General features: G+C 36.8%; 1 protein-coding gene across 2 annotated transcripts in view; it reads left to right on the top strand.

The window, feature by feature from the left end:
* kif1ca (kinesin family member 1C, a) overlaps window positions 1–25,988 on the top strand; it is a 57,580-nt gene that overhangs the window by 8,350 nt on the left and 23,242 nt on the right. For both annotated transcript variants that reach the window (XM_079606247.1, XM_079606248.1), the window contains exons 2-12: window positions 5,026–5,159; window positions 15,761–15,837; window positions 17,946–18,125; window positions 20,123–20,188; window positions 21,400–21,578; window positions 21,710–21,821; window positions 21,901–21,978; window positions 22,926–22,991; window positions 23,149–23,227; window positions 25,086–25,164; window positions 25,263–25,411. In XM_079606247.1, the coding sequence (XP_079462373.1) occupies window positions 5,054–5,159; window positions 15,761–15,837; window positions 17,946–18,125; window positions 20,123–20,188; window positions 21,400–21,578; window positions 21,710–21,821; window positions 21,901–21,978; window positions 22,926–22,991; window positions 23,149–23,227; window positions 25,086–25,164; window positions 25,263–25,411 (1,171 nt within the window). In that variant the 5' untranslated portion in view covers window positions 5,026–5,053. The remainder of the gene's footprint in view (window positions 1–5,025; window positions 5,160–15,760; window positions 15,838–17,945; window positions 18,126–20,122; window positions 20,189–21,399; window positions 21,579–21,709; window positions 21,822–21,900; window positions 21,979–22,925; window positions 22,992–23,148; window positions 23,228–25,085; window positions 25,165–25,262; window positions 25,412–25,988) is intronic.

The raw sequence follows: 25,988 nt of genomic DNA, 5'->3' as shown, positions 1-25,988 counted from the left end.
GTGTTGTCTGAGCTAAAGGGTGCAGCTCTGTTCCCGTTGCTTGATTGTAATGCAGATCTTTGAGTGTCTTTGTTCAGGATCCAGAAATTACTGCGTCTACATGATTCATTTACTAATTGTACTTGAGCTTTTACCACACACACACACACACACACACACACACACACACACACACACACACACACACACACACACACACACACACACACTCTCAGGGTGCATTGCTGACTAGCTCATACTGTCCCCTCATACCAAGCTGCTGATGCCTGAAATACACTGGAATGTGTTTTTACAATGGTAACATGCATGTGCTGTTACACCAACCCAAAAGAGAGAACAAGTGTGGGTAAAAATATGTTGTAGGGATGCACAATATATGAACATATTATCAGCATTCTTATAATTATTGTAATTGTCTAGTTTTTGCAAATAAGGAACTCCCGCACACTATCGGTACTTGCAAATTAACTTTTATTAGCAACGTTTCGGTCTCAAGACCTTCATCAGGCATTATGCCAATTACTGTAATTTTTCTAATTCCTGTTTTGTATTTTTATGTATTACTGTATCTGCATAAGTAATGCATATTAAAACGTAATTTTGTGGCAAAAAAAAAAAACACCATGGAAATAATTTGCCATTTTTATCCTATTGTTTACTATTTTTATTTGCTTTGCTTCATGCCTGATGAAGGTTGTGAGACCGAAACATTGCTAATAAAAGTTTTTTAATATTAGTTTGTAAGTACCGATAGTGTGCGGGAGTTCCTTATTTACAGATTTGTCGACCTACCTATTGGTCTTCTTTTCCTACGCACCGATCACCTGCAGGTAGGGCTGTAAACGATTAATCGAATCCAAAATAAAAGTGTGTGTTTACATAATATATGTGTGTGTGTATTGTGTATAATTATTTTGTATATATAAATACACACACATGCATGTATATATTTGAGAAATATATAGAAATTGTATATGATTTATATTATATATAAATAGAACTATTTTATATATAAATAAAAACAAATTCTTCAATATATACATGCATGTGTGTGTATTTATATATACAAAATAATTATACACAATACACACACATATATATTATATAAACACAAACTTTTATTTTGGATTCGATTAATCGCGATTAATCTGTTCACAGCCCTACATGCAGGTGTGCGATGGTGTTTAATTAATTTTCTAATTTTTCAAATCTAATAATTTTGAATTAAATTATTAATTCCCCCCCCCCCCCCCCCCCGAAACCCTAAAGTTTTGACACTTACATTTACATTCATGCTTTTAGCAAACACTTTTATCCAAAGCAAATTACAAAAAAAAATAAAAAATAGAGAAGAGGAGAAATGCAATGCTGTTTGTTTGTTTGTTTTTGTGAGTGTGCATTGATTTAAAATTGAAACGGAAGTTGTGACTGTTTATTTTTCCCCCTATTATGACACACACTGATGAGCCAAAACATTATGACCAGTCACAGGTGAAGCGAATATCATTGATCATCACCTAACAATGCCACATATTAAGGTCTGGGAAGATTTAGATTGAATACAAACAATCAGTTCTCGTTATCAATGTGTTGGACACAGGAGAAATGCGCAAGAATAAAGATCTGAGCGTGTTTGATAAGAGCCAAGTTGTTACTGGGTCAGAGTATCTCTGAATCGGCAAGGCTTGTGTGTTGCTCCCGGTCAGCAGGGACAGGGTGTTGGGCACACGAGGCTCATCGATGCACGAGGAGGGCAGTGAAGGCTATAGCGTGAGCCAACAGAAGGTCTTCTGTGGCACAAGTCACACACAATTTTAATGATCGTTTTGGGAGGAATGTGTCACAACACACGGCATAACACTCTTGTGGACACAATTGATTGGATGGTGTGTTTGGTTTGCCATTGTTGGATTTAATGTTAGTGACGGGTTGTCCCGCCCTCATCATCCGAGAAAGAGATGTTGTTGCAAGAGGGAGGGGAAGCTATTAGGGCTGGGCGATATGGCAAAAAATATGATCACAATACTTTTTCTATATTGATGATCAGTATCAATAAATGTATAATTTGATAATGCTGCCAGCTTGAAGAGTATCCTGAACCCTGGAGAAACCAGAGGGATCATCGATAACATTTTAGAATACAGTTTATTAACAAAAATACAATAACTTAACGTAAACTTTTAACAGTGCAAACATGCTTTTTCTGCCTAAAACAATGTTAGGTTGCCTTGCCTTGTTACTTCTTAAAATAATTCACTGTTAGATAAAATAATGTTAAAACATTTTACATCTATGAAATTTAGGGGTAGAAAAGTTTTTGAGATTATAAACCAATCATTATGCTACACCGGTTAACATTGGACCACATTTTCATAGTGTCGGTGCCTTTTCAGGTTATGGAAGAGGTTTGCTGTGTTTCCCGCTTGGTTGAATCCGACGACCAAATGTTAAGCATCATCACGACTGTTTTTAACATTGATCGTAATATCGATATGTTCCCTGAGCACCAAATCAGCGTATTACAATGATTTCTGGTGGATCATGTGACACTGAAGATGTTCGCAATATTACTTTTTTATTTATTTATTTTTATTATTTTTTATTAAATAAATGCAACCTTAGTGAACATAGGAAACTTCTTTAAAAAACATTACCTGTCAAATGTTTGTAAACATCATTTTTAGTGTAATTCCTCATTTCACTGGGTCGCAGTGTGTTGACTGATATGATTGTACAGTAGTGTGTGTGAATGGTCTTTGTGTGGTGGATTTGGCAGAATAAGCATCGTTTTCCTCTTGTTTGCTGGTTTCATGTGTTTTTATGCATCTTTTGTAATGCACAGTACCGGTAATTATCATCTTGGATCGTAACAGTGGGTGTTCCTTGTTTTTGTTGTAGTTAAAGTGGTAATAATGTCCTGAGGTCATTCCCATCGTGTGTGTGTGTGTGTGTGTGTGTGTGTGATTTCTCTTGAGCTGACAAGTGAACACGGCTCATTGGCTGCTGGCCAGACTCTCATCCTGATGCTGAAGACACCTTGTTGGAAACAAGTGTTGACTAATGGAGTGCAGATAAATAATGTGTGAATGCACAATGGTTTCCATTTAATGTGGTGGTGATTATGGTACAAACGGATATAATTAATACAACGTTAAATTCCACTCACACTGGCAGATCAGATCAAATCATCATGATTAGGTGATTATGTAATAATGAACAACATATAGTGCAGTGTTATTTTAGTTTGTGTGTGTGTTTGTCTATATACAGTTATATATTTAATATTTATACGTTTTTTTTTCAATTTTAGTTACTCATACTTATTTTATTTCATTTATTTAAGTTCTATTTTTAGAAGTTGTAATTTTTTGTAATTTTTCATCTAAATTTTTATTTAATTTCTGATTTATTTCAATAAAAAAACATTTTTAATAGTTTGTTTTAATTAATGAAAACAGTTCTGACACACTGAACAACATTTGACAAGGTATAAATGTGAAACTGTTTACATTGTTATGCCCTTTGTGTGACAAATGTATCCAGTTTTAACTGGTTTGACACTGACCCAAAACCCAACATTGGGTTACATTGACCCAGCGCTTGCTGAGTAGGTGTGTGAGGGGTTTCATCATTTGTATTGACAGTAAAAATTACCCAGCAGTTAAGGTACAGAAAAACTACCCAGCAGCACCTGTCAGGGTTCTGTCACTTCTGTCTGGTCTACACTCCTGTTGTCTTGTCTGTGTGCCTTGTTTCATGTGCTTTCATGTCTTGTGCTGTGTAGCACGCAGCTTGTGTTTTACACTAGCTGTGTGCTTTCATGTTGTCATGTTTTGTGTGAACACGTGGCTTATGTTATGAGTGTTCTCATTAGCTGCGTGTTCATGTCTCGTTAAGTGTGAGCACATGACTGGTGTTTTGTTTTACTGGCCATGTGCTTGTGTTCTAGTCATGTTTTGTGTGAGCACATGGCTTGTCATGTATGTTTCCTTGTGCCATGTGCTCTCCAGTTAATTGTCTAGCCCCTCCCATCTTGTTACCTTATTATTGATTCATTTGCCCCACCTGTCCTCCCTCGTTATCTCCTTTGTTTGCTCTCCTTATATATTCTCCTTGTGTTTTCAGTCCTGTGCCGTTTCGTCATATGTACACCGTGTGTTTCCCTGCTGTCTAAGGCCACATTTACACATAGCCGGGTATTTAGAGAAACGAATATGTCTCCCCCTCCGTTTTCAATAATAACATCGTGCACACAACCCGCATAAATACGCCGTCGAGCGCCTTTATAACTATGCTAAACCTATGGGCGGCAGTGTAGGGAGAAGGATAAAGCCATGCAAGCCAATCAGAATCCTCAGAATCGACAAGAGAGAACCTAAAACCCCGTTTCTCCCAGTTGACACGGCAACATATAACCGGCGTTTTCAGAAATCTCCACTTTGGCCGGAGTTTTTAGAAATGATCGTTTTCTGGGATAAAAACGGCGTTTTCGTGTAAATGACAGGCCAAAACGCAGAGAAATATCTGCGTTTTCCCATCGTGTAAACGGGGCCTAAGTCAAGTCTAGTCAAGTTTTTGTTTGTTTTTTGTTTATTTTTATTATTAATAAAACCCATTCTCCTGCAATTGAGTCCTCGCTTCATCTCCTCAACCCCAAACCCTGACAGCACCTGGGTAAAAATATTAAATATAACCCAATAAAATGACCCAACAGGCTAAACCCAGCCTTTAGGTAAAAAATGGAGATACATGCTTATTGCTACCGAGATGGTATAACGTCATCTAAACGGCATGGTCTAATATCATGACAACCAGCAAAACTTTGTCCTCTTGGTAATAACACAGAAATGTTTATTGTATCATCTACCATTTCTGTATTCCTTCCTAGTGCGTTCTTAAGTTTTACATTCTGAGAAATGGATTATGAAGAATGGAGTATGCTATTTCTCAGCCTTTAATAAGTGGTTCATGAATAAAATGTTTATGATTTTGTGATTTCTGAAGGTTGTTTCACTTGTCATACAGGTGCTGAGGAGTTTGGCTGCTGGTTGTCATGGCGTCGTCCTCGGTGAAGGTGGCGGTGCGCGTGCGGCCTTTCAACAGCCGAGAGACTAACCGAGGAGCCAAGTGTGTGATCCAGATGCAGGACAAGAGCACCTGTGAGTACACACACACACACACACACACACACACACACACACACACTCTCTGATGGGGTTTTTTCTGTCTACATTGTGCTTTTGTACATTGTGCACTGTCACCTTTTCCACCTTTGTTGCCATTGGCTTTTGGCTTGCTTAGTTGGGGACATTAAATTTAATTTAATATTCAACAATATTATTGATCTGCCTGCATTGACACGATTATATGAGAACTGAAATGAGCTGGACGATGACATCACGGTTTTCTCCAGAGCGGCTATATATATATATATTATATATAAAAATGAAATTAGTAAAAAAAATTACAACAAATTGAAACCTCGCTGGACTGTGACGCTATTTTCTTCTGGTAACAAACTTTGTTGCATTATTTTATTTTTTTATTTTTTATTTTTTCATATTTAAAGTCTTTATTTGTTATAATTTGGATGATTATGGCTTACAGCTTATGAAAACCCCAAATTCAAAATGAGAATATTGTGAAATGTTTTCATAAGCTGAAAGCCATAATCATCAAAATTATAACAAATAAAGGCTTGAAATATGTAATGAGTCTATATAATATACTAGTTTCACCTTTTTAAGTTGAATTACTGTAATAAATGAACTTTTGCATAAGATTCTAATTTTTTGAGTTTCACCTGTAAATAAATGTGACTTGCTTCGATACAGTAAGAACTTGAACACTGCCTTGTCTTCAAAAACAACAACAACATTCTTTTCATGTGAACGCATAAATTCCAAACATTTGATCCTCTGTAGGTCATGGAGGTGGTTGAGTCATAGTTATGCTTTTTTTGGTAACTCAGGTAAACATGGATAAGCCTGTTAGTTTTCAAACATTTTGCCCCCCCACAATTCGCCCCGGCACATAATTTGTTGGCACAGTTCCACAGAATTCATACATTCTTAGAATTCCTATGATCTACCACTTCCATAGAGCTTCACACCGTGTCCTAACCAGACGCGATGAGATAAGCTCCAGCGACAAATAATTTGTCTGTCCACACTAGACGCGGCGAGATGCGTACAAATCAATCAAAACCCACAGCCAATCAGAACAGCGTGTGGGCGGAGTCTCACACCGAGTAATCTTGACGGCAATCGCAAGAAAATGGATAAGTAGCTTAATCAAATCTAGATCTAATCAAGATCTGAGGTAAATTATCCATTGTTGCTTTTACAGCTACAAAGCTGGAGCATTAAATGATATTCAAAGTCACATGACACGCTTTTAACATTAAATAAAGCACATAAACAGTGCCTGAGATTATCATTGCCACACTTTGTGTTTGTTGTTCCAGCGTGACGTTGCAGAAAAATAGAAACCGTTTCTAAAATTGACTCGTCGCTGTCGTGGCTGGTTAGGACAAAAAAAAAATCAGGATTAACTTGGAAAAGAGGCATTTTATCACGTCATGTGTAGTTAGGACATGGTGTCACGCTTACTTTTTTCCCAAGGAGCACATTTAAATACTTGCATATTTACTTGCATATTTACATAAATTATGTAAATATTGATAAGCCTGCTTTAAACTATGTATACACTGCTGTTCAAAAGTTTGGGATCAGGAAGATTTGTTTATGTTTTTAAAAGAAGTCTCTTATGCTCAGCAAGGCTCCATTTATTTAATTAAAAGTACACAAAAAACAGTAATATTATGAAATATTATTACAATTTAAAATATCTATAAATCAATACTTTTATTCAGCAAGGATGCATTAAATTGAGCAAAAGTTACAGTAAAGACATTTAGAATGTTGCAAAAGATTATATTTAAAATAAATGACAAATGATCATGTGACACTGAAGACTAGTAATGATGTAATGCAAGTAAGGACGCTGAAAATTCAGCTTTGCATCACAGGAATAAATTACATTTTAAAATATATTCAAATAGAAACCTGTTATTTTAAATTGTCATAATGTTTAACAATATTACTGTTTAAAAATAAATACATTTTCAATTGCATACCTAAAGTGTATTAAAAAGTACTCCTTGGGAAACAAGTACGCTAAGCGTGAAGCCCTGTGGAAGTGGAAGGCAATAAGAATTCTAAGAATGTATAAATTCTTTGGCAGTAATTCAATTTAAAGCAGGCTTGTACAGTTTCAAGCAGAAATATTGTACCTAGCATTCTTGTATAATCATAAAATACTCAAAAACATTTAGTAAATGTTGGCAGGAGGAGCGAGAGCAGCCTCTTCGTATCTGTGGGAAAAAAAATTGTCATCAATACGCTCATACCAATCAGTTTTCTAATAATAATATCAGCAATATTACCCTTTATACAATGTTACACTATATAATAGTGTATATATATATATATATATATATATATATATATATACAAGAACTTGAATTAAATCGTTTTTGTAACCAAAATGCCAATAACCAGGGAGAATTTCTTTTTCCATTTATGCATAATGTGGGACTTTTAATTATTAACAAGCCCAAAATACACCAACTTCACAGATTATTATTTTGAGATATCAATGCTTTAGTATTGCCAGCTGCTCATTAATAAAAGATGAGGGAGATTTCGAAATGACATCACATGACATTCGCTTCTACTCTGAGTTGTTCTGTGGCAACACTATCAACGCAATCGTGAATCTGCAGTCGTCAGGTGGTACAAGTATGAGCTCTCCGAAAATTCAAGTATGAGCTCTACAGGGACGTGGGCGCTTTTTACAAGTTGAAATCTCGTAATTACAATATGTCGTGCATAATGTCGTAATTACTGTAATTACATCATGGCATGAGCGCAACGAGAATTTTCAAAAATATAACGCTCTCTTACAACAATCTATAACATAAGGAATAATTGACGACAGCCCGTTGAATTATTAGAAAAATAATGCACTAATAATGTCACTGTGCATTATTTTTCTAAGAATTCAACGGGCTGTCGTCAATTATTCCGCTTATACTACAGTTACCACACCTCGAAATATTGTTCAGATGATGTATTTCAAGACGTATGTAAAGTTTTTGTCATTAAAACGCTCTTGTATGTAGGACTAATTCCTTGCGCATCTAAACCCATGCTCCATTGCTAATTTCAAAACATCATTTTAGAGTTAGTAACGGAGGTTTGTGTCACTAGCCGCGTTTCCATTACCCTTCAAATTGCGCAAATTGAAATTGCGAATTGAAAATACGCTCAATGGAAACACGTCAATTTCACAAAAACTCCCATTTATCGCAAAAAAGTTTTTACGCTCGCATGAGGAGGTTTTTCAGGCAATTCGAACAAGAAATATTCCGCAAAACGGCAATGGAAACAGTTTTTGCGCATTTACAGTCACCTGACTTAGACAGAGTTGTTTATTAAATTCATAAAAGAAAAAAAGAATTACAGGAATACTGGATTCTAAATAGGGCTGAACGATACATCAAATTTTCATCGTCATCGCGATATGAACTCCCGCGATGAATACATCGCAACAGACAGCCTGACACGATGAATAATGCCTGGTTCAGATTAGCACTAACTTGCACGTTTTTGACTCCTAAAATCTTGTCGTGGACAAGAAACATGTCAGACAACACGTTGCTTTCCGACCAGTCATCGCGTGCCGTCACACACACATATTACTCGCAAACATTCACTCGCACGCACAGACAGACACACACACTCACTGTCCCTCGCTCGTTCACTCACTAGCTCACTCACGCACACACACACTCACTGTTGCACTCACTCACGTCTCGCCTCGCTCACATATTCAACCCGTCGTGGAGGACCGTTAAAGAATTAAACATGCTATAGTCTTTCTGTCGTGAAGCATCGCAGCCGCGACGTAGGTTGTCGCCCACTATGACACACTATACGAGATGAAACGACCGAACCTTGCGTCCCGACGCCCGTTGTCGTTATTACGAATCTCCACGACACCCATACGTCAAACGGATCGTGCCAAAATCGCGCTAAAATCGTGTATTCTGAACCAGGCAGGTAATAAACGTTTGACCTATCACGCAAAGAACCTATTAAAGCACTAAGACATGGGAACAGTATAGTTAACAATCACATTTATCGCAACTCATATCGTCATCGCAATATTAAACAATGTTATCGCACATCGCAGCTTTTCCTCATATCGTGCAGCCCTAATTCTAAACCTCAAAGAAACGCCACAATCAAGACCTTGAAGCAGAAATGAAGGAGAAACACCAGAAACTCCTCATATGTGCCGCTCACAGTTACCTTACCATTAATGCTTCGATAACACACATACGTCTCCTTCCGTTAATAGTAATAATGGCCAGTGCGGTGGCTGTGATATATAAACCTACCAAGGTCCGTTGCCGTGATTTTTTTTTTTTAATGACTTATCGCGAGAGGAAAAAATTATGTTTTAGTCGCATAACATCGGTCAATGGAAACGCCGTCATTTCACAATAGTTATTTTATCGATATTTAGAAAAAAACGCAAAAGTTTTGCGCAAATCTGTAATGGAAACGCGGCTACTGATAGCAGAGTAATGCTGGACACACTTAACCACTAGAAACATTCTCTGACTGTGAATGCAGCAGATCTTAAACACCGCTGTGAACACATAGCCTGGTTCTACCAGACTCTCGTACATTTAATTTGTGCACTCTCTCCATTGACAAGCGTTAACTTCCTTGTAGGCGGGTACTCTGTTGAAGTTTAAAACTATTGGATCTGCCCAGAGCCACTCTGGATCTGCCATAACCAATCGCTAACGTTTGGTCGTGACGTATGACGACTCAAACTAGCGCACGACCTCAACGTCATCGCTCTCAGCCACTCCCTCTGTTCGCTGATTGGACCGGTAAAAAATTGACTGGAGAAAACCCAAGAATACACCTCAAACCCAGACGTAGTTCTGAAGGAAAATGAAAATTGAGCGGAAGTACGTACAGTAGGAGGGCGGAGCCAGGCTAGCGAACACAGACTGAACGCGCTGAAATTGCATGCTTGATCAGTCATAAGTATCAAATTACATTCATAACCGGCCTTACAGTAAGTGTGTCCCCGGCTTTATGCAGTTATTAATGCAGTTATGAGAGAGAGAGAGAGAGAGAGGGAGAGAAGCATGTGCATCAATATTATTATTTATTTATTAATTCAATTCGTTTTAATTAATTCGTAAAAAAAAATTGTTCTATTAGTGACAGTAGACTAGCCTAATAAATGAAACACAAAGCCCTTTTAACAAGTCTATATAGGCCTATCAATAATAATTTATTTGTTATATTATCTGCAATAATTATGAAAACACGTGCAGCAGGACTATCAATTTATTTTAATATTCAGTTTAATTTTCTATTGATTATATATAGGACTATAGGCTATACTTTATTTATTGAAATTAAACTGCATGTTTCCATTGATTGTGAAGTTAGACATTGAAAACTGCAGATCAAGCGCATGGGGCTGCATGGTTTTTCTTGTTATGAATTGTATCCTATTTTCTGTTATTTCGTTAACTACGCGAAGTGATAGGGAACTGTACGGCGGTCAAGACCTGCCGGAACTACTTTTGCCGTGCGGTTCCCTGAAAATAATTGCACACTGTAGAACGTTCGTCAACCAATCAGATTCAAGCATTCAACTACAATATAAACACCATAAAGTGAACATTCATCAACACTCAACAGCTAATCATAAACAGGCGTTTGGCATAAATGCATGGTATCAATTGATTGCAAACTGCGAGCCTGTAGAATGTGCAACAGCGCATGCTTCTACTTTGAAACGTGTAGTGCTTATATTTATTTAATGAAATCATAACCTTTCAGTTAAAGGTGCATTAAGCAACTTTTCATGTTAAAAAATACCCGTTTTCTAACCCATACATGCTTAAACAATTGCCTGATGGGCTGAATGAGCCCTTCTCTGATCACTGAGATTGTCTCTATAATCCTGTAAAGTAAAATAAATAAGAGGGATTTGGGCCGGAATTTGAGACTGGGCGTGACGTCATGCGCGTTCACGGCACGCTCACATAGCTATGTCTGGCAGGTTTGTGTATTCGCCGGCATTCTCTGTAGAAGATGGATTGTAAGAGACCTGCTTGTAGTTAATTTCAAACACCAACGCAAACTCCACGTAAGATAAAAAAAAAGAAAACTTTTGTCTAGTGCAACCAAAAGGGCCAAATTGGACTCAGACAGGCGTCGGAATAAGACGAGAGTAAACATAGGGAAGGCTTTCAACAAATGGAGAGATCTCCGGTCTGCTCTAGGGCTCAAACGGGATTTATAACTTTATTACCTCTGAAGACATTATGATTGTAAACAAAAGATTTGCGGCTGATGCTCCTTTGGTTATGAACAGCTCGTGCTCGTGCAAGCGTGCGTGTGCGTGTGGTCCATGAGCGTGCACATCTCTGGCTGCAGTTTCGCTTGCCGCCAGAGGTGGCATAGTTCTGCAAAAACTCAGAATCTTGCGCTATGCACCTTTAATGATCACATTAGCTGTATAGCTATCCCTGTTTTTCCATCCCCAAATTTCAGACATTTAAAAAGATCATTAAGATGTTGTTATACCATTTTAGAAATGTAATATTTTGTTGTTCTTCCATACTTCTTTACTAAATATTTTATTTATTAAACATGTTACAATTAATATTTAATCGTGTAATTTGTAATAAAACATTTTTTTTTTCAAATCTTAATTTCATCATGGTTTCATCTCTCAAAGAGCTCAGTATTTTCAGCACTTTTTTAACATTAAAGCAGATTTTAGGTTGGTGCTCCTGTGTCCTGCTTTAAGTTGAGAGCACCAGTGCTACCAAGTACAAAGACCTGCTGAAAAACCTTTTTCCAAGTAACTCTCCATGAACTTTTCCATGGTAATATCCAAAAATACTTCTATCTCCACCCACATGTTGAAAGAGGGGGAATTTCTGAGAGTTTGGAAACACGCCTCCTAAACCACAGTCCTAAAGCGCTGTGAAATCCTGCCGTTCACACACACACACACACCACTGGCTGCCAGACCTCACATTCCCGTCTCCCTGTACACAGCGTTTCCACATCACTCTCTCTTCCACTGCATTTGCCTTACTCCTCCCTTTCTCTCTCTCTTTCTCGCACTCTCTATCTAAAGAATCTGCCGGGCTGGCAGTCTGTTTGGTTTGACCCCCCTCCAACACAAACACTGAGCTGTGTGAGCTCAAGGCAGCAGTGCTCCATTGTTACCCAGCAGTGTTTTATTATGCTGGGGCCTTCTCCACCCTTTGGCTTCCTTTAAATGACCCTACTCACTGGAGTTTCACTTTTACACTAAAATGAACTACATCAAACTGAATTTTAGAGAGGGCAAAACACATCATACATCAATGGAAAGCTTATTTATTCAACTTTCATATGATGTATAAATCTCAATTGAAAAAAATTGACCCATGATGTGACTGGTTTGTTTTCTGCGTCATGTCCCTTACTACAACAACATTTATTTCTAAAGCACATTTAAACACAATATAGATTCATCCAAAGTACAAGCCAGTCTACACAACAATTTACTAAAATAATAATATAAAAATGTGACCTTGGACCACAAAACCAGTCACATGGGTCAATTTTTTTAAAATTGAGATTTATACATTATATGACAGTTGAATAAATAAGCTTTCCATTGATGTATGGTTTGTTAGGATATGACAATATTTGGCTGAGATACAACTATTGAAAATCTGGAATCTGGGGGTGCAAAAAAATCTAAACATTGAGAAAATCTCCTTTAAAGTTGTGCATTTATGTTCACGATTGTGCTGCATTCACTCACAAAAATACATGTTTTATATATTTACGGTAGGAAATTTACTAAATATCTTCATGGATCATGAGGTACAATTTTGACCCATACAATGTATTGTTGGCTATTGCCACAAATATACCCGTGTGACTCGAGACTGGTTTTGTGATCCAGGGTCACATATAAGCAAAATAACAGCTAACCAGAATGCATGTTATGTTACATACTTAAGTCTCTGTTTGGATTTATAGGTAAATGCTTAAGAGTCAACGATTGGATCATTATTGCAGTGATTATGTTTCTAGCATGTTATATGACCCTACTCACTGGAGTTTCACTTTTACCTTAAAGGGATAGTTCACTTTAAAATAAAAATTCTGTCATCATATACTCACCCTCAAGTTGTTTCAAACCTGTATTGACTTCCATAGTAGGAAGAAAAAAATAATATGGAAGTCAATGGGACCTGGTAACTGTTTTGTTACTGACATTTTTCAAAATATCTTCCTTTGTGTTCAGCAGAAGAAAGAGATTCATACAGGTTTGAAACAACTTGAGGGTGAGTATATGATGACAGAATTTTCATTTTAAAGTGAACTATCCCTTTAACTCAAATTAACTACATCAAACTGAATTTTAGAGAGGGCAAAACTGATCTTGTTTAACAGCAAAATAGAACTACATTCTTAAAGGCAGTTTAGATATACATAAAAATAAAAAAAAAAGGTCTTAAATCGGAGTAGAAAATCTTAAATGGAAAAAGTCATGACATTAAATGCATTGTAAAAATGAATATCTTCCTCAGTATTTTTGTCTTGTTTTCTTATATAAATATATAAACATCCTAGCCTGGCTAACGCCAGACCCAATTCTCGTTGAGACTTGGGTCTGGGAACCACATGTGGATTTTCTCGTATTTGAGGCGTGGTTTACGAATGCGCCGGCGCCGTTTATTGGGTGCTAAGAATGTCTATCAAATGCACCTGTACGCTCATAGCCAATCGTTTCCATTATACCAGATGACGTATGTAGAGCGACAGAAATTAGACAAGGAAGAAGACGATGGGTAAGATATTTTTTGTGTAAACAATGACGTTCAGCGACTATTGCCGTCTGTGCAAGATAAACATGAGGGTCGAAGGTATATATGGATATAAACAAACTGCTTAGTTGTGTCGCATAGATGTCGTCATCGTCTTGCTGCTCCCTCCCCGTTCTGTGATTGGTTCCCTAGATGAGGCGAAAATCTGGTCCATGGTATCCAGACTGCCTTTCAGCGTGAATAAAATCGCGCTGCGCAAAGGCAGTATGGGGAAACCCAGGCTATAAACATCCTTAAATCGAGTTAAATTTACTTGAGATGCAGAATGTTTCTGAGAAATTTTAATTAAAAAACTAGACATATTTTCCCTTGAATTATGTTGATGTTTTTTCTGAGCCCAGCATTGACCGAACATAACTTCGTGTGTCATGCCATTTTTGCTGCTTATGTTAATCCATCTTGTTTGAAGAATCTTTAGTCGTTTGGACTGGAAAACAAAATAAAAATACTGAGGAAGAACATCACTTGTTTGCAATGTGATAAGAAAGTACAGTAAAGGTTATTTCCATACTGTAGTGGTTATTCAACCCTTAAGATTCCCTAAATCTTCATTAATTAGCCTTAAAATGGTCTTTGAACATCTTAAATTTACCTTCATAAAACCTGCAGAAACGCTGTGTTTGCTGTAGTCTCCTGTTCATCACTATAGAAGTGTGCCCGTTTAATTGATGCCACCTGATTTGTCTTTTTATCTTGCATTTAAGTGTGGTTTAAGTGTACATACTTTTAAGGTGTGCTTGAGATGTTTTGTATGCCGCTATGGAGAGAGAGAGAGGATTTTCAGTTTCCACTGAGTTGTCATTGTGTTCAGGGCCTGGTAGGGATATGGTGTCAAAGGTCATTCTACAGCTACTGAAAGAAATGTGTATGGAGGGGAAGCACTGTGTCCCGGCAGTGTTTGCCGAGCTGGGATCTTTCTAAGCTCATGATGGATGGACAGGACTGTGTGTTGACATGGCTTGGTAATAGTAGTCCTCAGAAAAGCCCCCATTGCTCCTTGATACTCCCATTCAATTCAACTTTTAAGAAGCAGGGACTGCTTACTAATAAATGTAAATATAACACAGTTCTTGGATGTTGATTGGTCAGGACCGCATTCCAGACATGCTAAATTGTATTATATAATATAGTAACCCCTATGACACTTGTATCCCTGGTAGCATGCAGAGTAGGGGTCAAATTTTATAAATCAACTAGTCTGTGGGTTATCTGAACAATTATTCAGCTGGTATGTGTTCAGGAATCCCTGTGTATTTAATAGGGATCCACTGATGTACCGGTCGGTATCTGCCAATAATCGACTGATTAAAAGCTATTATTTTCGCCGGATTGTTTAAAATTAGCCAATGATCAGGGCCGATTATAGCCTGTCAATCAAAAGGGGGCGGTATAACATGTCAGAAATACTTTGTGAAGAAAATGGCTCTTGTGTTGAAGTTAACATTACAGCAATGCATTAACAGTTTAAAAAATATGGATGTTAAATCAGGCTCTATTTGACCCTATGAATCACCTGTAGTTTAAGCCGGGGTTGCCAGGTCCTCTTTTATTATTTACACCAAACAATATTTGTAGTGTGCCTCCCATCCAATTATTGTAAAGAGAAACAAAGTCTCAGCTTTTTAAATTCTGGCCATATCGTGATTATCAGACTGGAATTTCTGCCTAAATTATAATTGACTTTTTACCTAAAAAAAAAAAAAAATTGTCAGTATTATGTGTGAAATTAGTCTGCAGAATTATGTGTATGTTTTACAGGTATTACTAATCCCAAACAACCCAAGGATTCACCCAAGAACTTCACGTTTGATTATTCATACTGGTCACACAGTTCAGTAAGTTGGAAACTTTTTTTTTTATTGTATGAATCTGTCAATAATAATAATACATTTATTTGTACAGTGATTTCAAAGCATCTTTACACCCCCTGTAACAGAAAGTGATGTGTTAATGTCTGTGATGTCTTAAAGGGGTCCTATTATGCTTTTTTTTACACATTTCTTTAGGGTGTAATGTTGTTGTTTGTGCTTGGGTCTGCAAAGTTGCAAAGCACAAAGTCCTTCTAGTCTAAAGGGAGTTATTCTCTATATCAGTGTCACTGTTTCTGAACTCCCTGAAACGCCTCCATTGTAGTCTTGAGTTTTCTTCCGGGAACGAACACATCACAATATTCAAATATTCATAAAAATTAAATAATTCTTGCCCAAGGCATATGCAAAATAAAGGGGTGGTTGAGAGTCAGTTAAGCCGCGTTTCCACCGAAATTACCCGGAACAATTTGTTCCAGGAACTTTTTTCTTTTTGCACCAGACCGGTCGCGATCTAAAGTACCGGGAAGATTATAAACTGCGCGCGACTGCTCCTCCCAACTGTCCTGCGACGGACAGTATTCAGTTTTGAGCGCCACATTTATAATAAGTATGGAGGAGATTCAAACTGTGCTGCAGTTGTTTGTGATGTATTGGTTTACTAACAAGGTAATAAACAAAACGGCAGAAAAGTACGGTGGCCGAGAGGTGCAAAACAAATCACAATTATAAAAACAAAATAACAAATTCAAAAACAAAATAACATTTCAGAAAACACAACAACATTTCAGAAAACACAACAACAATTCATACAAAACGGAAAAGGTAGTTATATTTTGAGAATGGCATACTTATCGCTGATTGGACAAGACACCTGTCAATCAAGCCAGAACTGGAATCAATTTCACCTGATTTGTTATTTTGTTCCCTGAATTGTTGTTGTGTTTTCTGAATTATTTTGTTTTTGGATTTGTTATTTTGTTTTTATAATTGTGATTTGTTTTGCACCTCTCGGCCACCGTAGAAAAGAGACGAGCACTGATACTAAAGCGTGTTAAGAAAGTTAGACGATGTATGTTATCAGCTATTGCGGACATTGACTGTGAGATGGCTGGGACGAACGCGCAGAAAATTTCCTCTTTCACAAATACGCTTAATAAAGCCTGAACCTCGTCGTCGGTCCAGCGGTGGTTAAAAAAAAAAAAAAGTATTCCATATTTGCAGACAGACAACTCTTACTGCATGAAGCCACGAACCGCAATAGATTTTTTAAAAATGACGGTTAAAATAGAATGCTGCGTGGAGTCATCCAATCAAATTGTGGCGTGAACACAACCAATCAGCATGTTCAGCGCACAAGTCCCGCCCCCGAAAGTTCCTGAACTTTGAAAAAGTACTACCTCGCCAGCAGGGACTTTCGGAGGGGCAAATATTTACCCAGAACTTCATTTAGACCCTGATACCTGCGGTGTAAACACACCGAGTACCAGCCCAAAGTTCCTAGTTCCTGTGGTGGAAACGCGGCTTTCGCCATGGTAATGGGTGGGATATTTCACAAACACGGTTGGAGTGGTTGACCAATCACAACTGGCCCAGCCGACCAATCAGAGCACATTTTGCTTTTCAGAAGAAGGGGCTTTATAGAGACTGGAACTAAACAGTGTTACTGACAGACTGGGAAGAGATGAGCTGTACAATGTAAAATATGTGAAAAATAATGTTTTTTTAGGTTTTTTTTACATTTAAGAAAGAACCTATTCTAGTAGACCCCAATAACAAAATCAAGACTTTGAATAAGGGCATAATAGATCCCCTTTAAAGTTCATATCGAAACATATGTCATATACATCGCAATAAAGTGTATAAAACGCATTAAAACGCAATTTTATGATTTGTTAGTATGCACAATACTGTATTACTGCATATTTAACGTATATACTTGATTTGTATGCATGCACAAATTAGCTGTGAATTCTCTGCATACTCAAGATCTCGATTACAAAAAAACACTGATGTACATGCACTTTTAGTGAAAAGTATGTGAATTGGGCCTTTATAAAACACTCTCACTCTCTTCTTCCTCAGACATTCATCGGATCACTGAAAACTCCTTCTGACTTTGTCCCTTTTTGCAGGAAGAAGACCCATCCTTTGCGTCTCAGAGGAAGGTGTATCAGGACATTGGTGAAGAGATGCTGCTTCATGCTTTCGAGGGCTATAACGTGTGTATCTTTGCTTATGGACAGACTGGAGGAGGGAAGTCGTACACAATGATGGGAAAACAAGATCCTGGGCAGCAAGGCATCATACCACAGGTGTTTGTATGAAGATGAATGAATGCTATCCACAAGTGAAATGAACAAAGCAATGGAATCACAGCCAGTCAGTATATATTTGATGTTTAATGTCAAATGAATGAAAAACATTGTAGTCTAGAAGTAAAGCTATATTCTCAAAATCTACTAGTAGGTGGGTTGTCTGAATGACTATTCGATTGATCTGTATTAAAAGTGCAGTATTTATTTTTTTGTGCTAATTTTGTTGTTGTTGCATATAACAGAATGAATGGCACTTGAGAAATGTCTTGGCATGAGGAATCAAATATTCTCTGATCTTTTCACATACTGTAGTATTCTGTGTACTAGAAAATACTGTAAGTTTCAGACCTCACTAATTAGCCAAAACGTCACATAAGCCAGTGACCGTGAGCATCTTAAAGGAGATGTTGCACCAAAACCAAACGTTTCTGACAGAAGGTCAGTATCGGATTAGAAAATTATTATTTTGCAAATATGTGGTTGTGCAAAAAAAAAAAAAGAAACATACTAAAAAAAAAAAAAATGCACATCAACACCACTTTAAAAATCATGTTTTTGCGAATAACACCACTACTCACCAAGTAAATAGTTATGTGGACATGAAATATTGATTTGAGTTGACATTTTTTCAAATCCTACCTATATATTTTATATATATATAGCTTACTCATGACACATAGCAACACAACCAAAAGTATTCCTAATATGTTATATGTTCCTGTTGAGACATGCCTTCACAACACAAGCAGTGTGATTGATTATCGGTATATGATCATCACTTAAAGTGTTAGTTCACCCAAAAAGGAAAATTCTGTAATTAATTGCTCACCCTAATGTCATTCCAAACCCGTTAAACTTCCATTCATTTTAGGAACAAAAATTAAGATATTTTTAATGAAATCTGAGAAATTACTGTCCTTCCATTTTAAAAGTCAATTCACCCACAAATCTAATGCTTCATAAACCTATTGCAAAAGAAATTCATATAAATCGAGATGTTTAATCCAAGTCTTCTGAATGATCATGATCACTATAGACATGACAAACACATTTAAGTTAGGCTTTTATGTAAGGGATAATGTACATCCAGCCGGTTGTTCTCTCAAAATACCCTCATCGTGAAGCGGAGGGGTCTTGATCAGCCTGAAGGGGGTTATTTTGAGAGAACCACCGGCTGGATGTACATTATCTCGCTTTTTATATGGCTACTTGCCTCATAAGTAAATAATTAGACATGAAATATTGATCTGAGTTGAAATATTTTATTAGGTCTTTAAACGCAAAGCTTCCGCGGAGAGAGCCAAGTTCAAACTAAACGGACATTTAAGAGAAACGGTTATTCATATCACTTATTACACAGCATTTCAACAAATAAATAATTAGGGGGATAAGATGTATTGATTTCAGATTAAACTGCTTTAAAATCATAACTGTTTTTATCTCATAATCCAACAGTGTACAAAACAATAGTCACAAAATGGCAGCAGCTGCGTTTGTATGAAACAAGAGAGAGCGAGTCCACGATACTGGATGGCATAATTAAATAACTGTACACAAAATATTGATTCGACTGAGTTTTAATATTTTATTAGCTCACCAACCGCAAAACATCCACAAAGAAAAAAACGTTCCTAGCAAGAAATGCTGACTTCAGTGACCCGGATGAGCCTGTGTTTCTGTTTTGAGCGGTTGTTATCTGGGAATAACTTACCGCTGGATGACGCTATTGACCAATCAGAATCAAGGATTCCACAGAGCCATGTAATAATAAACATTGATCAGTGAACGTACATAAAGCACTCAAATTTGGTAAACAGAAGCTCAAGCATGCTTGCAATTTGTACTGAACAAAAACAGTTGAGTCCATTTATCATTTATAGTAGTGGGTGGTTCTCACACGCTACAAGTATTGTAATTACTTGAAGTAATTAATAATTTATTCTGTACTTGTGTTGAATTGAGCACTTTTAGTGATCACATTTTTCCCCCCATAGATGTGTGAGGATTTGTTCAGACAAACAGCAGATAACACTGACCCTGACCTGTCCTTCTCTGTAGAGGTATGTTTGTGTGTGTCTAAACCACTGTGTGCTGCAGTGTTAAAGTGCCCCTATTATGCTTTTTCGAATAATACATTTCATGTCGTGTGTAAAATAGCTGTATGTGAATGTAGACAGTCTGCAAAGTTTTAAAGATGAAAGTGCACGACAAATAAAAGAGACTTGATTCTGAAACGAGCCGTCAGTAATTCCAGTCTTACTGCCTGAATGAACCTACATAGGTTTGTAATACATTAGCATAATACCAGCCTATGCTGAACAGTGTGTACTTTGCCAACACAGTAGTTGTAGCTGAGACTGGAAGAGTTTGGTTTGTGTGTCGACGTGTTGAGAAGACGCTGTTTTCTGCTGCCAAAGCAAATCCACTTTGATGCACTTCTAAAGGATGAGACATTACTGTTCATATCACGGTGTATTAAGAGTGAAGAAGATTCGAAGCTGACTATTCAGATATGGTAATGTGTGTTTGGTTTCCGACACGCACTATAAGCGGTCGACCAATCATAACAGACACAAAACTTTCCGAGAACCAGCTCTGCTCTGATTGGACAGATGGTCCAATCTGACCAATCAGAGCAGGTTCTCGGAAAGTTTCGTCAGACCGAATCCTTCATTGAAATGTTTAAGACACTGTGAGAAAAGAGGTGATGGTGCAATGTATATTATGGGGGTGGGGGAAGGTGTTTTTTTTACCTTGGATGCATGTAATCATATTGTAGGATATTATATTGTGACCCTAGACCACAAAACCAGTCTTATGGGTAATTTTTTTTTAAATTGAGATATATATCATATGAAAGCTGAATAAATAATTTTTCTATTGATGTATGGTTTGTTAGGATAGGAAATATTTAGCAGAGATACAACTATTAGAAAATCTGGAATCTGAGGGTGCAAAAAAATCGAAACATTGAGAAAATCTCCTTTAAAGTTGTGCATTTATGTTCACGATTGTGCAGCATTCACTCACAAAAATAAATTTTGGATATATTTAAAGGAGGAAATTTACAAAATATCTTCATGATCATGATCTTTACTTAATATCCTAATGATTTTTAGCATAAAAGAAAAATTTACAATTCTTACCCATACAATGTATTGTTGGCTATTGCCACAAATATACCCGTGCGACTCGTGACTGGTTTTGTGATCCAGGGTCACATATAGTCAATAAAGGATTTGATGTAACTTTATGTATGATATGTTTTTAGGTTTCATATATGGAGATTTACTGCGAGCGGGTTCGGGACTTGTTGAACCCAAAAAGTAGAGGGTCCTTGAGGGTCAGAGAGCACCCTATAATGGGCCCTTACGTAGAAGACCTCTCCAAGATGGCGGTTACAAACTACAGTGATATTGCAGATCTCATGGACACTGGCAACAAAGCCAGGTATTATTACACACACAAACATGATTATGCTTCAGTTTGAAAATAAGCGCTCTTGATAACCGATTAATCTGTCAATGATTATGTTTATCAATCAGATAAAAGGCTAATAATATTTTTTCTGTTGCTTAAAGGACGGTTGCTGCTACCAATATGAACGAGACCAGCAGTCGCTCGCATGCGGTCTTCACCATCCTCTTCACACAGCATCGACACGACCACATGACCAGCCTGGACACCGAGAAGGTGTGTGTAAGAGATTAGAAAACATATCTTTTTTTTTTGTTCTTCTGTTCTCACTCTGGTTTCTTTGTGTAACGCTCAGGTGAGCAAGATCAGCCTGGTTGATCTGGCAGGAAGTGAGAGAGCTGACTCGTCTGGAGCCAAAGGCTTGAGGTTGAAGGTGTGTTTGATGTCATGTTAGTTCTGAGTTTAAACAAAAACACTCTTTACTCTTTTTTGTACAGTGGAAACACAAAGGGGATTGTCAGAGTTCAAATACTCCATAAACAAATCATAAAAGAAGTTCATATGACTTGTATGTGAAGTAGATAGACAGACAAACAGACAGGCGCGCGCGGCCGCACACACACACACACACACACACACAACCAGTCAAAATAAAATAGTAAAATTAAGAAATATTATTACAATTTGAGCCATTATTAATAATTGAGCAGCAAATTATCATATTAGAATGCTTTCTGAAGGATCATGGGAAACTGAACACTGGAGTAATGATGCTGAAAATTCAGCTTTGATCACAGGAATAAATTACATTTTAAGTGTGTATTCAAATAGAAATAGTTATATCAAGTTTTAATAATATTTCATCATATTTTAGTTTTTACTGTGGTTTTTGATCAAATAAATTAAGCCTTGGTAAGCAGATGAGACTTCTTCCAAAACCAAAAAAAGACACAAATTCTTAATTATGCCAAACTTAACCGTGTGTGTGTGTGTACAGAGAGAGAGAGAGAGAGAGAGAGAGAGAGAGAGAGAGAGAGAGAGAGAGAGAGAAATTGCTATATTAAGTCTTCTTAAGCTACATATATGATTTGTGTAAAAGTAGTAAGTACAGATATAATTATATATTATATATATTTATAAATGTGGAAGTTGGAATGAGCTATATGAGCGGAAGGAAATTTTTCCTCTGAATTATGGCTTGAATTGGACATTAATCAGATGTAAGAAGTTTTATTTTCTTTTATTACTTTTTGGAGCTTGACATCTCAAGTTACTTAACAGAATGTCCAAACCTTGACAAATGACACTTTCGGTTGAATTAACCTTTTTATTAAAAACCTAAATATTAACAGATCATTTAAAAGTATTGTTTGTTTTCAGGAGGGAGCCAATATTAACAAATCTCTGACAACACTGGGTAAAGTCATCTCGGCTCTGGCAGACATGGTAAGAACATCTTTCTCTGTCTCTCCTCTGTTTCTTTCTGCTTCTTCGGTTCTGTTTGTTTCCCATCTGTCGTCTCATTGTCTTCACTTGTCTTTCAGTGTTTTGTCTCAAATGTTGAGTTCTTTGTCAAGAGTAACAATATACTTCCCCTCCACAGCACGGCTCAAAGAAGAGACGATCTGATTTCATTCCCTACAGGGATTCTGTGCTCACGTGGTTATTGAGGGAAAATCTAGGTATGTCTTGCTGTCTAAAGGCCTATTCACAGGCTTTGTATTGAAACGATACATTCCTATAGATCTGCTCATACAGGGGAGAAAATGGGTCTGACGAGAACTTTTTTTTCTTCGTTTAGAGTCACTGAAATAAACTAATCGCCCAATAAGATGCTTTTGGGTCATGTGTTGTTAGACCCTGTTGACACGCCATGAATGTCCCATCAGAAGATCTGTTTTGTCCCGCATCTAAAACCAGTTAGCACAGAGTTTGGTCTGACACCTAAAACCAGTATTTATTAATGAACTCTTCTATCAGTCCAAGATTAAGACATTAGCTAAGTTTCCATCCACTTGTCAATCGAATTATATGAAGTTTGGAAAAAAAAACTCTGGTTGTTGAATAAAGCTGGTGAAAGTGTGTTTCCATCCAATGGCTTTAAAGCGAATAAAAACCTGTGCGTAATGACGTCACATGCTGTTTTGCGATCAAATTGGTATATCGAATTGATTTGAGACATTTTAAGGTGTTTCCGTTCATTTTCGCACTGAATCGCACAACATTCAAGCCAACATTTGCGAACAAAGGTTTTCTAGACAAAATGCAATTCATTATTTATTTGGCAAATAACGTTTCCATCAGCGTTAATCGCATAAGCCGTATATCGATCAAGATAAAATCCGATGAGACCGAACGCATTTCATTTGAGTCGATATTCATGAAATTCAATCGAATTTTACTGTTTCCATAAGGCATTTTTCATTCGATATCACTTAATTCGGATAAAAACGTGTGGATGGAAACATAGCTATTGTGTTGTGTTAAAAACCTTGAGTTGGAGACATTCTTCCGTCTCTAACTTCTGAAGACAATCACAACAAAAGATTCAACGGTAACAGAAAAATATATATAAAATAAAATGAGCAAATTTTGTGTGTCTTGCATATTTTGGGGTTTCGGTAACTTACAGAGATGCAGATATTGGCTGTTTGTCTAATAAAAAAAAATAAAAAATTTGTCTTAAGAAAATTGCTAGATTTAAATGGTTAGTTCACCCTAAAATTCTGTCAACACTGAATTGAAATATTAATAGATAAAGATAAATTTAGTATAACATGAGATATTTCTGTCCCTAAAGTCAATGGAACCAGAATACTTGAGACTTCTGAAGTTTTGGGTCACAAATATATAGATATTTTTAAGAAAATAAAACTTTTATTCAGCAACGATGCATTCAATCGATCAAAAATTACAGTAAATACAATGTTACAGAATTTTCCACAAAAATATGAATAAGCAAAAGCACTTTTTCAACATTGATAATAATAATACATGTTTCTTGAGCAGCAAATCAGCATATTAGAATAATTTCTGGAGGATCATGTGACACTGAAGACTGGAGTAATGATGCTGAAAATTCAGCTTCGCATCACAGGAATAAATTACACTTTAAAATATACTCAAATAAAACAGATATTTTAATGATATTCCACAATTTTACTGCATTTTTGGTTGAATGAATGCAGCCTTGGTGAGCAGAACATTCAAAAACATAAAGAACAATCTTACAAACCCTATATTTTTAAACAGTGCTGTATAAAGTTTACTTGAATAATTTCTTGAAAAACTTTAAACGTTGTTTACTTAATTGAGAAATACTTTAAAGCTTTATATCATTGCTTTAATTTAATTTACGCTTACAGTTATTCATTTAGCAGACGCTTTTATCCAAAGCGACTTACAAATGAGAACAATTTGTTATTAATCTATTAATTTTTAACTTTAATGATTACATAAAGGAGTGTGTTCAATAGTGTACTCTTGTTCTTGGATCGAGTCTTTAAACACTGATGTTTAATTGAGTGTGTGTGTTTGAAGGTGGAAACTCTCGCACGGCCATGATTGCTGCTCTGAGCCCAGCAGATATTAATTATGAAGAAACACTCAGCACTCTCAGGTAAACACACAGTTATTTATTTTCCAGCATGAATGTGAGGTACATTGTCCTGTTTATACTACGGTATGTAAGCTCCAGTACTGTGTGTCCCACTGCAGGTATGCAGACAGAGCAAAGCAGATAAAGTGTAACGCTGTGATAAATGAGGATCCGAACGCACGTCTCGTCCGGGAGCTCAAAGACGAGGTCAACCGACTCAAAGAGCTCCTCCTGTCTCAGGGACTCAGCAACCTCATCACTGCCTCAGGTATATTGACAGCTTTCAGAGAGGTCTGTTCACAAGTGGACAGTGCTACTGTAGGTATTCACATGGGTAACGTGTCTTGGAGACGCACTACCGTTGTTTAAAGTCGGCATGAAATGGAAGTTGTGATCTTTTGTTCCCTATTGAGACGTATATCTGAGTGAAATGGCATCTGGAGCAAGAAAAAATGTAGAGCAGGGTTTATTTTTGTCCATGGGGAATTGATTGCACGGTTGTGGTTTGCTATTGGTCGATCTCATGTGAGTGACAGGTTGCCCCGCCCTGTTGCTGCAAGAGGGCACATGAATATTAAAAAAATGATGTGAGTGGATAAATCATTCATAAGAAATACTGCAATATTCCATTAGAAAAAATAAGAATTGTCCATTTTGATTTCATGCCGAAAAATTGAAGATGGTCTATAAGATGGCATAACACTTCTGAGAATATATTTATGCCTAATATCAATATGCAATGATGTAGGTTTATCTCTAAAAACATGTTTTTGTCACATTTCACCACAAAATCAAATTAAATGTATTTTAAGCCTATATTTAGTACCAGATTTTTGCATAGACAT

The sequence above is a fragment of the Phoxinus phoxinus genome, assembly GCF_949152265.1.
Source record: "Phoxinus phoxinus genome assembly, chromosome: 3".
NCBI lineage: Eukaryota > Metazoa > Chordata > Actinopteri > Cypriniformes > Leuciscidae > Phoxinus > Phoxinus phoxinus.
Note: the sequence above shows the minus strand (reverse complement) of the source record. Positions and strands in the feature narration are given on the sequence as shown.